The sequence below is a fragment of the Balaenoptera acutorostrata genome, chromosome 4 (assembly GCF_949987535.1).
Source record: "Balaenoptera acutorostrata chromosome 4, mBalAcu1.1, whole genome shotgun sequence".
NCBI lineage: Eukaryota > Metazoa > Chordata > Mammalia > Artiodactyla > Balaenopteridae > Balaenoptera > Balaenoptera acutorostrata.
Genome location: NC_080067.1, coordinates 80520695 through 80533440, shown reverse-complemented (window position 1 = coordinate 80533440; position 12746 = coordinate 80520695). Strand labels below are relative to the sequence as shown.

The following is a 12746-nucleotide window of genomic DNA, read 5'->3' as shown; positions in this document are numbered from 1 at the left end:
AAAACCCATACATAAAAATGAATCAAAGTGGGTGCCTTGCAGGGGGCCCAGTCACCACTGAGGAGGCCTAGGGATCTGCAGACCACAGTCAGAACAATGCTGGCCTAGAATAGTAATTCCCAGCCTTGCCACCATCAAGTGTTCTTTATTATTCCCCACCTCATGGCCATAGTAAACCTTATGTTTTGAAAGACTATTAACCGAGCTGCATTTATTAAGTAACAGAGCTTCTAATCAGCAGGAGATACTGATTGTTACCCCACTGATTTGATTTAATTCCATCCAAAAGCAACAGGCTCCATTACTATAGTTAGCTCATTAGGCTTGGGAGACCAGCTCTCGAGCTCACATACTACTCCAGGAGGTCAGGGACTCCAGGTCGAGACAGCTTTTCTGATGAAATGGATGGCAGACACTGGATCAATTGTCAAGAACCTCAAGAACTGAAATACACCACTGGTCAAAATGTGCAGTGTGCTCTGCAGAAGTACTGTGGCTTGCTGGTGGCTCCCTTCCACAAAGAACCTTCCAAAGGACACCCTGAGAAATGACCTCCAGAAGGGCACATTGAAATCTTCATTCCAAACAGGAATAAACTGCGGGAAAGCTTGGTGAGTGGGCAAGATCCAAAGGTAAGAAGGAAGAGTGCTTTTTTTTCTTTTTAAGCCAAAATTTTTTTAAAAAGTACTCTCTATACTTATATAATGAAAGGTTTCAAATTGTTAATTATGACTCAGGAAAGTAAAAAATAAAGTTCTCATTATAAACGGTTCCCTGAAGATAAGTCCAATGTGCAGTCATGACCAAAAGCACAAATAAATATCAAATATACACATATAGGGAGAGCACAGGAAACAGAAAGGTTCTTTTCACCTTTGCACAAAACCATAGAACCAGGTGTACCTAGAACATAGGCCGCAGGTCTGGTCACTGGACCTTCATGGAGACAAGGAAGATGCAGGCAATCCATAAAACTAGTAATTAAAACATGGGAATATGGGCTTCCCTGGTGGCGCAGTGGTTGGGAAATCAGCCTGCTAATGCAGGGGACATGGGTTCGAGCCCTGGTCCAGGAGGATCCCACATGCCGCAGAGCAACTAAGCCCGTGCGCCACAACTACTGAGCCTGCGCTCTAGAGCCCGTGCTCCGAAACAAGGAAAGCCACCGCAATGAGAGACCCGCGCACCTCAACAAAGAGTGGCCCCCGCTCGCCGCAACTGGAGAAAGCCCGCGCGCAGCAACGAAGACCTAACGCAGCCAAAAATAAATAAATAAATAAATTTAAAAAAAAAACAAAAAACAAAAAAACATGGGAATATAAAGACCTGGACACAAAAATAGTTTCATCCTATAGCCATACCTACTTAAAAACAAAAACAAATGGACCTGGAGTTTTTGAGCACAAGCCACCCATTCTCCTTGCTTGACCCTGCGATAAACCTTTCTCTGCTCCAAACAAACAAACAAACAAAAAAGTTTCAGTATAAAAAAAGGAAAGCACAACACAAACATGCCCCAAATCCTCACTTGCCCGCTTAGCTTCTCAGGCCTAACTTCATCAGAGTCACCATCTATATCCACCAATTACAGCCTCATCAGATTGCTGAGTGCTCTTTCAAAACACTTTTATGCCCAGTAAATTGCATTATTTCATCAATTCAATGCACAGTGAGGTTTTATTGGACTCGGCATGAACACCCGTCCAGCAGAGCAATGGCCTCAGAAATACAATTGTAAAAGTCACAACTGCTGGAAGTCACAAAAGGAAAACGGCTAGGTTTTCCCTGACCCTGAGGGCTCTGTGGAACACTGCTTCACCATCTCATTATCATCAGTATTAAAAGCTCTGCCTTTTACTAACCAATTACGATATGCCACTACTTCATGTACACCTCCATATATTGTGCTAAGTAAGTACTTTATATCTATAATCTTGTTCAGTCCTCACAGTAAAGCTAGGAAGCAGTGTGAATACTTCTGCAGAGCTGGTGCTTCTTAATAAAAAGAGAAAATGCTTGCTCAAACTAACCTACAGTCACCACTTACGTTACTAAATGAGCGCCTGCTAAATACATCTAGGGTGAAATGTACCATGTTTCTAATCAGCAGACCAGCACTATTGATTATTTAATAATTGCCTTTCCTTGCTCATTTTCTACCCTTGAAGCAGCCATTCAAAAATGGGAAGACCATCCATTAGGGAGCAGAAAAAAACTAAATTCCCTAATCTTTATAATAGGAGGTGAAAAGAACGCCTACTCCTCTGAGAAAACTATATGGGTCACTTTCCCATCACAACACAACATACTGGAGCCTCAGGCATGCATCACAGAGCTCACCCTTGGCTTGGCTGCTATCCAGAACTTGCCAAAAATCTGGCAGGAGCGGCTGATATTTGGGAAAGATATGCTAAATCTACAACCTTCTGAGTTATTTATATCCGCTTCCTTTACAAAGTGAAATCACCGCGAAGCAATTTACCTGGACCACATTAGCTCAGCTACCCATAGAAACACTTCCATGAGTTGAGATCCATTATTACGCCCTCAGCTCCTATTGAGCATCGACAGAAAATATCACCTTTTAAAGAACATCAGCACAGTTTCCACAAAACAGCAATTGAAGGCATTTTCCGTTATGAGCCTCAACATTCCTTATATAAATACTCCTCTTAGAATGTACTGCCCCCAAAACACTGAAGCCTATGGATGAAATTGTATACTCACTTTATCTGACAATAATATCATGCCTCACCTGGTTTCCCTTTGTGCCCTGGCTTCCAGGAAGCTCAGTACTAAATTCAGTGCTCAATTGTAGCCATTTTCACATAATTCAACATACACATATCTCTTTTTGCCTTTAAAAGATAACTTTTTTCCCTATTAGTTGCTTTGCTTACTTTTCCCCCTAATTATCAAATAGTACATGGTCATTATAGAAAATGTAAAAAGTACAGAAGGGAAAAAAGCAACAAAAGATCTAAAGCAGCAAGCAAAATAATTTCAAACAGCTTCCGATCTCTTTTTTTAAAATCTGAGTTAGCTGTCTGGGCTTTTACCTGCTTTAACACATACATTTATTAGCATGCAATTTATTTTTGGAAGCAGGTAACCCTGACTACCTGAGCCTCAGAAGAGGTTGTGCTGTGTGTATGTTTCTATGTAGCAGAATGAGAAGTGAAAGGAGTCACCGAATACAAAGGCTGATGTGTCTGGAATAACAGATGCTGGAACTAGAAAGGATCTTTAGGATCAACTGGTCTAATCCCTTCATGTTTCAAATAAGGACTCCCATCCTCCCCAGGCCAGGCTCCTGGCTGGAATCCTAGCGCTCACCTAGTGAGAAGCATCACTCATCTGACTGGTCCAAGTGCCAGGACTTTCACTGGGTCACGTTTACTACTGGACAGAGCAGCCAAGTGTCACAAAGCACGTGCCCCTACCCCACTCCCTCTTGGCTTCGATTCCCTACAGAGAGGCCAGTTGGGCTGGGTGACTCCCGGTCTGCCTCGGGCAAGTCCTGCTGGCTTTCTCAGCACTCTTGCCTGCATGCCTAGCGCTCCTAGATCCTGTGCTCAGAAAATCTAAATCTCAAGATTTGGATTTTAGGGGAGGTAGGAGGTACACCAGAGCTCTGGTTAACAGGGTAGAAGGTACCGGCCCAGCATTAAAAGTAAAGCAGAGCTTCGTTTCCCATGTGGCTTCGGATCCTCGTTCATGTCCCCTCTGCATCCCTGCAGGGAGGAGAGCAGGGGCTGTCAGGCTAGATCCAGACAGTCCTGGATGCCTGGCTATCCCCTCATTTAACAGCACACAAAGCGCCCTCCAGTATCTAAGAGGGAGGTGGGACCCTACCTAGCACAGGACATCCAGTTCACTAAGAAGAAATAGAAATGCTCAGTGAAACTCAAGGAAGAGGAGCGATATGGTAGAACTCTTCAAAAATTAAAAGTATAAGGTTCTAAAAGAATGAATGCTCAAGGAATGGGAGGGCTAATTATTTTTTTCATGTTAAAAAGTATAGGTGACTACAGAGTCAAGGCCGGTAGTTGGAAACGTAGGCTGATTTTCAAATATACCACAGTATATATACCACAGTAGTGGGTTGAATTTAAAGTATAAATATTAAAAAAAAAAAAAAAATAAAGTATAAATATTAAATGACCCTGAGCAGAATCAAGTTTAGCTTCCTAGAAAATGCTTCCTTTCCACCATTTCATAAAGCTGATTATAAACCACTGAACCACAGAACTTTGAAGCTGGAAAGGATCGTAGCTTTTATCCTATCTAACCAATGTTTAATAATCTTAAAAACCAATCTCCTAAAAATATGAATCATAAATTATATATATACCCAGTCAGCAGGAAACTGTATACAGAGTATATGGAAGGGGAATGGGCTGCTTTAAACAGGCATTCCAGAAAGGACCTCTGGGTTCTGTTTTTGCTTTGATGACATAAACCTGAACCCCTAGTCTTGTAAAGTACTTCTAAAAACCTCTGACCTATGAAAATTTTGAAATGGCAATTTCTGAAGCCACCTATTTCCCAAGAATATTTCCAACCCTCTCTGTCCTGCTCCCCATGGCATGGAGATGAAAACACAAGAAGCATGCACAGGCTCGGTATAAAACCTTGGAAAAGAGAAACAGTGGGCAGAGTTTCCAACACTGGCCTGTGGCTGGATGACCCCTGTCATATTTGGGTACATGTTCATCTCCTTACTCATCAACTTTACCTCATTGTGGGGCAGGGGAACCTAAGAGAAGTAATAAACACAATCTGTGTCTTCAGGCAGATTACAGTCTCTCTGGGTAGAAGGCATCAGACAAGCTGGTGTGACAAGGTACATGGCACAGAGGCTCAGAGGGTTGACAAAAGGCTCAGTGGAGATGGAAGGCCTGCGCAGAGACGTAACTGATGACTAGGGGTTGGAACGCAGAGAGGCCAGTGCTCCACTGCTGCAGTCTTGCAAACACCTGCCTGTATAGTTTTTTTGAACTGATGAGACAGAAAAATGTCTATCTATGTTATCTTTGCCATTGAAAGAAACATTTTTGCAATAATGAAGGAATACAAATATAACTCCTCATCAAATGAAACAATGTTCACCATTTCATTCACCCCAGAACGTGGCCCCTTGTGCAAGACCACACACCAGCCGCACTCAGTCTCTGTTATGTGTGTATGTGTGTATGTGTGGGGAGACGGGAAAAGCAGGGGTTGGTGGACGGAAAGGCCTAGAGCAGCCACCAGACCAACTATTATTTTCCTCCTTATACAGTTAAAGAAAATACATTTTAAAATACACTTTAAACATGAACTTCAACACTGAGATAAATTGGGCAGGTTGTACTTTGAACCAACACTTTGCATTGGTGCTTAAAGTCCTTTCCCTTTGGCCCCTGTGATGAGCGGTAACTAGCTGGCGATCCGGGGCCATTTATTTCTATTCCGAATGACTTCAGAGGGTGCAGCTGGGATAGCAGTACTCACATGCGGACTGGTCTGAGGGAGAGAAGTAAGCCGGTGTCCTGGAAAGAGGCAGCCAGGAGAGCTCTGGTCCTGAGGAATTTCTCTGCCTGGGGAGTGTGGTCTCTCCTCCCCCCTCCACAGCAGGAAGAGAAGACTGGGTCAAAACTGAAGTGGCAGCCACTTGGGTGTGCACAGTCACTTCTTCAGGGAGCCCCTGCCCCCTTGCCGGGGAACCCCAGGATGTTCCGCTTTCCGTGTGAGGAGGAGCGGTTCTTCCTCCTGACCCAGAACTGCTGGACGGCGGGTGACGCCTTCCCAAGGCTGAAAGCAGACAGCAACAATTAAAATTCCACCAGCAGACTTCCAAATGTCTGAACAATCTTTGAGTGGGCTCACCTCTGACCTCTATAAAATAGACACGAGAAGAAATTAGGAGCCATTGTTCATTCTATGAAAAATCACCTCCTGAAGGAGAGACCACAAACCAAGACAAAGACTGTTTTCAGAGCTCACAAACAAAGATTCTGCATTTTGTGGTAAAATTATCAGCAAAGGGGCACAATGAAGCTAAGTATCAGAGGATAAAGAACCAGAGGTCGGCTTCTGATCATCATGACTCATCACTCACATTCCACAAAGTTGGTCCCAGAATTTACTTGAATTTAACATAAACAAAATTTCCACTATCTGGATGACCAACAAACCCAGGCCGCATCACGTGCAGTTTCTAAGCTCTATATCCATCATTCACGAATGGAACTTAAAATACTGTCCTATGTACTCTTTACAGAACTGAGTCCCCCAACCAGACCTCCCATCACTAGGGTGTGAAACCATGGGGTTATCTTTGATGGCTTCAGCCTCTACTTTTAGGCCATCACATCACCAAGCTGTATCGATTTTATCAAGTCTTTACCAATCCCTTCCTCTCCATCCCTGAGGCCAGCAGGCCACATGTTAGCACCTGGTATCTGGATTTCTGTGTCTGCCTGGGTGGTCCCCTGGACTCCAGGTTCCTTCTGCCCCATCTCTCACCCCAGACATCTTACACCCACGTGCTAAGTGAACCCTGCCCAAATTCACTTTAATCATGTCACTGCCTGTTCAAAAACCTCCAGTGACTTTTCCCACCACACCGAATCAAAACTGCTTGGTTTTCAAAGTCCTCAGTAATTGTGCCTAACCCCACCCACATGACTGTCCTACCCGCTGCTCCTCTCCTCTGTGTGTGACTTATGTCTGCTCCGAGGGAGGCTGCTGGCCTTGCCACCCACGAAGGGGCCACACTTCTCTTCCTTCCTCTGTATCTTTGCTCATATGGTCCAGGCATCCCACTCCTCAGCCACCCTTCCCACCTCGCTCAGATATACAGGCTTAGGCCAAATCTCAGCTCTGAAACCTGTTTGACCTACACACGTTGGATTGATTAATTTCTCTAGCTTCAGTTTCCCAATTCCTGAAATGAGAGTAATGTGACCTCACCACTTGCTGTGAGAATTGAGAGACATGTTGGTATAGCGTAGGTACCCAGTTGGTGCTAGCTTTCTTTGTCTTCCCTTCCTCAATCAAATCTTGCTCATCCAGCCCCAGCCCCTTCTTGAAATCCTTTGCTGAAAATGGCAAACCACAGAGCTGTGCGGACCGCAGCGAGAACAGCCATCTGAGCTACATTAACACAAACACGCAGCCAAGCAGCCCACCAGACCCGGTACCTAGGAGACTGCAGCGTGTGGCAGGACCGCTGATGTTGTGTGGATTCAGTCTGGCCATGGAATGTAGATTCCATGGCACTGGTCAGGCCACTCAGCAAAACTGCACCCTCACCTGGTCTAGGCTTACAACTCAATTAACCACAGAGAGCCACAGGTGGAGCCCAAGGCACAGGTCTGGTTCACCCCGGCCCAGGACCCTTGGCCGAGCACTGCGGCTCAGGATGGGGGAAGGCAGAGACCAGCAGACATTAGGTTTTCCAGGACTGGACATACATGCATGACATGACTGTCATCAGCATAAACTCACCTAAGGTGCTGCTCTGGGAAGTCAGAGCGGCTGCTCTCTCAGGCCCCACAGGGGAAATGGTGAAATCTGTCCTCCTTGAAGAGTCACTTCTTCCTGTAGCTGCTGTTTCAGTTTGTGGAGTGAAGTTTTCTGGAGCATCTGAAGAAGCGTGGCTCTTCCTGGGGGTCGGAACCATCACATCCTCTTTGGAGACCACTGTTGAAAAGTCCACTTGATTCTGATCAAAGGTAATATTTTCTGTGTGGAGTTGTTCAGTGTTGCTTTCTAGCCAGTGGTTTTTTACAGCAGCTGAAACAATAGGAAAATGGATCAGTGAGGACTTGTTGGCTTCTGAAAAGAGAAGTAAACCTTCAGAAAAGGTATATGAGCAGATATATCAGTGCAGAAGTGGATTCAAGGAGAATGATCTCACCTTTCTTTTTTCCAACAGTAATTATTCTTGCAATCCAGGGGAAGAAATTATGAAGCAACAATACTATATAGGGTTAAGTTTTATAATAAGTGGAATAAGTGAGGAAAATGGATAGAAAGAGACCAATTTGAAGTTATTGCTGATCACATGGGTCCTTGAAAAAACCCGTTTTTATTTTCCCATTTGGGAATGATATTTTTCTTTCTGCTTAGGATCTGGGGCTGTTGAGAAAGCTCTGCAGGGATGAATGAAGTCACTTCTATCTATACGAGTCAGGCAAAAATGGCCAACCATCGGACCAGTAAAGGCTGCAGGCAGAACCTACAGTTCAACTCAAAATATCATACGCACATGCACACGCACACACACACACACACAATCCCAAAGGAGCAAGTTATCTTCTAGATCAGCCCTGTCCAAGAGATGTATAAAGTAAGCCACAAATGCAAGCCACGTAGGTAACTTTAAATTCTGTAGTAGCCACATTTTTAAAAGTAAAAAGAAATGGGTGAAATTAACTTTAATAAATATTTTATTTACTCCAACATATTCAAAATGGTACTTCAATATGTAATTGACATAAAAATTACTGAGATATTTTGCATTCTTTTTTTGGTATTAAACCTTTAAAATCCAGAGAGTATTTTGCTGGCCACACTTCAAGAGCACGCTAGCCACATGTGGCTAGTGGCTGCTATATGGACAGTGCAATTCTAGAGCAATGGTTCTCAACACCGTCCCCAAGCTGGTCCACTCCAACCCGAAGCAGTGGCTCACTTACTGGAGTTGGAGGGGTGGTGATTATAAATTCTTCTGTAAAGAGATTTTGACAAACTTTCCTAAGGGAATCATTTCCTCCACAAGCCCCTTGAGAATTACTGTTTTCATGCTTCCTATTCTGTTTCCTGTAAGTGATAATTAACAGAAGCTTCCTAAGGAGGAGGGAGCTTCCTAGGCATCTGGGCTCCTCTGGGGCCCAGGCCGAGACAGGCAAGGTCCACAGTCAGCTAGAAATGGGATGTGGAGGGGTGTTTCTGGGGCAGCCACCAAGTCCACAAGTTCAACTTGGGACTCTGGGGTTATGGACAGCAGTGAGTGACCCACACAGCATGTAACCTTTGTTCTTCCTCTCTGAGCTGCAAAGGCAAGCTGGCCTCCAAAGAGGAAGGGAAATGATTTGAGGATGCCTTCCCTACCCTCTTGGTCAACTTGGCACAATGAGAGAAGTTATTCTCAAAAGAAGCCTGAAAAAAAGTGATTGTGGGGAGGCAGAAGGGACTTAAAACCCATGCTCCAAAACTGGTAAGCCATGAGCAAAGGGAAGGAAATGGATTTAGCTCTATTACAGCCTCAAGATGAGTGTGAGACTTGGCCAATGGTGAGTGTGGCTGGGCCTCTGGAAGCAGCCATGTCCCCTTCTTCAGGGAACAAAGGATGGATATCCCAAGATCCAGTCTGCTCAAGGAATTCCAGTCTTCAAAAGGAAAAGAATGGCCACATGAAGACAGGACATGGTTAGCACTGAACCATGCTGTCTCCCTGGAGGGTTGACTAAAAATGGAAGGCAGGAAAAATGCACTCTATAAACAAAACTAAAAGGTAGACAATAGTCCTGCAGTATCCTGAATAACCCTGCCACTAACAACAACTAAAAATGCTGAATAAAATGTTTTTTTTTTTTTTAAAAATACTTCTAAATGCATTGCTGAGTTGGCACACAAATCTTGTGAGGTCAAAAATGAACTGAGAGTTGGAATTCAGAGTTGAGCTAACTCTGAAGCTGGCAGCTGCCCTGGGGCATCTGCTCAATATTTGTGACCTTGAACTTCTGTTCTGATGGCCACAGGGATGCAGGAGATAAGAGACAAAATTCTTAAGGAGGGAGTCTGAGAGGAAACTCCTATATGAAGTTAGGACCAGGGCTATACCTTGGATGTAAGGCAAATAGAAACAAACCTGCCCTGCAAAAGAGGACAGCAAGGAAATCTGGAAAAAATAACTCTCACTCAAGAATTTATAACCATAAAGCTAGCCCTCATACGGGGGTGCAGCGCATAGTCACAATACCTGTGTGGTCTAAACCTCAAGCCAAGGGTGTGTTTAAAAGTGGTCCTATAGAGATTACCATACTAAGTGAAGTAAATCAGACAGAGAAAGATAAATATCATATGATATCACTCATATGTGGAATCTAATTTTTTTTTTTTTGGCCATGCCTCACAGCATGTGGGATCTTAGTTCCCCGACCAGGGATCGAACCTGCCTCTGTTGCATTGGAAGTACAGAGTCTTAACCAATGGACCACCAGGGAAGTCCTGGAATCTAATTTTTTAAAAATAATACAAATGTACTTATTTACAAGACAAACAGTCTTACAGATATCGAAAACAAACTTATGGTTGTCAAAGGGGAAATGTAGGGGGGAGGGATAAATCAGGAGCTTGGGATGAACATACACACATTACTATATATAAGATAGATAACCAACAAGGACAACTGTATACCACAGGGAACTCAACTCAATATTCTGTGATAACCTATAAGAGAAAAGAATCTAAAAAAGAATGAATATATGTATATGTATAACTGAATCACTTTGCTGTACACCTGAAACTAACAACACTGTAAATCAACTATACACCAATAAAATTAAAATTTTTTAAAAAGTAGTCCTGAACCTTGTGAATACACTAAAAACAAGTGAATTATATACAGGCATACTTCATTTTATTGTGCCTCACAGATACTGCATTTTTTTACAAATTCAAAGTTTGTGGTAACCCCGTATCAAGCAAGTCTATTGGTACCAACAGCATTATTTTTAACTAAGATATGTACATTGTATCTTTTAGACATCATGCTATTGCACACTTAACATACTACAGTATGGTTTAAACATAACTTTTATATGCACTAGGAAACCAAAAATTTCGTGTGACTTGCTTTATTGTGATATTCGCTTTATTGCAGCCGCCTGGAATTGAACCCACAATATCTCTGAGGTATGCCTGTACTTTAAAAGGCTGAATTTTATGGTATATAAATTATATCGCAAACCACACACACACACACGCATATTCTGTTACTGGGGAGGAAAAGTGGTCCTGATATACAGCACCTCTGGGTACGTGGCAGAAACAAATGTGAATTCTCTCTAGATGAACATACCTTCAATCCAATTTTATTATTTACTGATAAAATCCTAAGGAATAAGAGATCACAGTAAAAAAAAAAAAAATCACAAAATAAACAAGAAAAAGGCATCTGTAGGCAAAAGTCAGCAAACTAGACAAGCAAAGACTTCAACTACTAGAATTATCAAAGAATGTAAGTATATAAAACTCCATGAAAAGAAATAAGAAGAAATTGAAAATGAGAGAAAAAGAGACTATACATAATGGCCAAAAAATTTGAAAGAAATCTGAATGGAAACTCTAGAATTGAAAAAATAATAATAATTAAAATTAGGAAACTTAACAGCAGATTAGATACAGCTGAAAAGAGAATTAAGAATTACAAGACAGGGCTTCCCTGGTGGCGCAGTGGTTGGGAATCCGCCTGCCAATGCAGGGGACACGGGTTCGAGCCCTGGTCTGGGAGGATCCGACATGCCGCAGAGCAGCTGGGCCCGTGAGCCACAGCTGCTGAGCCTGCACGTCTGGAGCCTGTGCTCCGCAACGGGAGAGGCCGCAGAGGTGATGGGCCCACACACCGTGATGAAGAGTGGCCCCTGCTCGCCGCAGCTGGAGAAAGCCCTCGCACAGAGACAAAGACCCAACACAGCCATAAATAAATAAATAAATAAATTTATTAAAAAAAAAAAAAAAGAATTACAAGACAGATGACAAGAGAATGCTGAGATGATATGAAAATACAGAAACTATGAAAAAGAGGTGAAGAGACAAGGAAGATAGAGTGAGAAAGCCCAACATATACCTAATTGGAGTTCTAGGAGGAGAAATGAGAAAAAGGAGAAATGGCTATATTCAAAAAGGTAATGGCGGACTTCCCTGGTGGTGCAGTGTCTAAGAATCTGTCTGCCAATGCAGGGGACATGGGTTCAAGCCCTGGTCCAGGAAGATCCCACATGCCGCAGAGCAACTAAGCCCGTACACCACAACTACTGAGCCTGCACTCTAGACCCCGTGAGCCACAACTACTGAAGCCTGCAAGCCACAACTACTGAGCCCACGTACCACAACTACTGAAGCCCACGTGCCTAGAGCCCATGCTCCACAACAAGAGAAGCCACTACAATGAGAAGGCCGAGCACCGCAACGAAGAGTAGCCCCCGAGCACCGCAACTAAAGTCCACGCACAGCAATGAAGACCCAACACAGCCAAAAATAAATAAAATTAAATTAAAAAAAAAAAAAGAAAGAAAACAAGACAGAGCAAATCCTGGATAACAATAGCACATAAGTTGGGAGGGGATGATCAGAATCATGTTGTATAGGAGATGGTAACTTTAAGCTGTGTCAAAAATGTACTTTAAAGTTCCTCAAGCTGACCCTAAAGAATAAAAGTGGTAGAGCTTGGAATGATATAAAATTTCCATTGAGAGAAATCAATGAACATTACCTAAAACCAAAACCAAAAATAAATAAATAAATAAACAGTCACATAAGCATGTTATTTAGAGATATGGACATAATTCCTAAAAGAATCAGTTGAAAGGGTTGAAAGTGGGAAGCAGAAAATGATAATGGTAGGAGTGGTCAGGGTTTTTATAATAGCCTTATAAAACATATTTGATCTTTAAACCATGCATAAGTTTGATAAAAATAAAAATTAAATTTTACAAGACAAGCCCCTGATGTCACTGGCCTGGTATTCCAAA

At 42.9% G+C, this 12746-nt stretch overlaps 1 protein-coding gene across 4 annotated transcripts in view; it reads right to left on the bottom strand.

Moving 5' to 3' along the window:
* Positions 1–12746, bottom strand: part of HEG1 (heart development protein with EGF like domains 1) — an 83271-nt gene that overhangs the window by 50227 nt on the left and 20298 nt on the right. For all 4 annotated transcript variants that reach the window (XM_057545339.1, XM_057545337.1, XM_057545338.1 and 1 more), the window contains exons 2-3: positions 7495–7782; positions 5497–5796 (exon numbers count right to left, since the gene is read on the bottom strand). In XM_057545339.1, coding sequence (XP_057401322.1) covers positions 5497–5796; positions 7495–7782 — 588 coding nt within the window. The remainder of the gene's footprint in view (positions 1–5496; positions 5797–7494; positions 7783–12746) is intronic.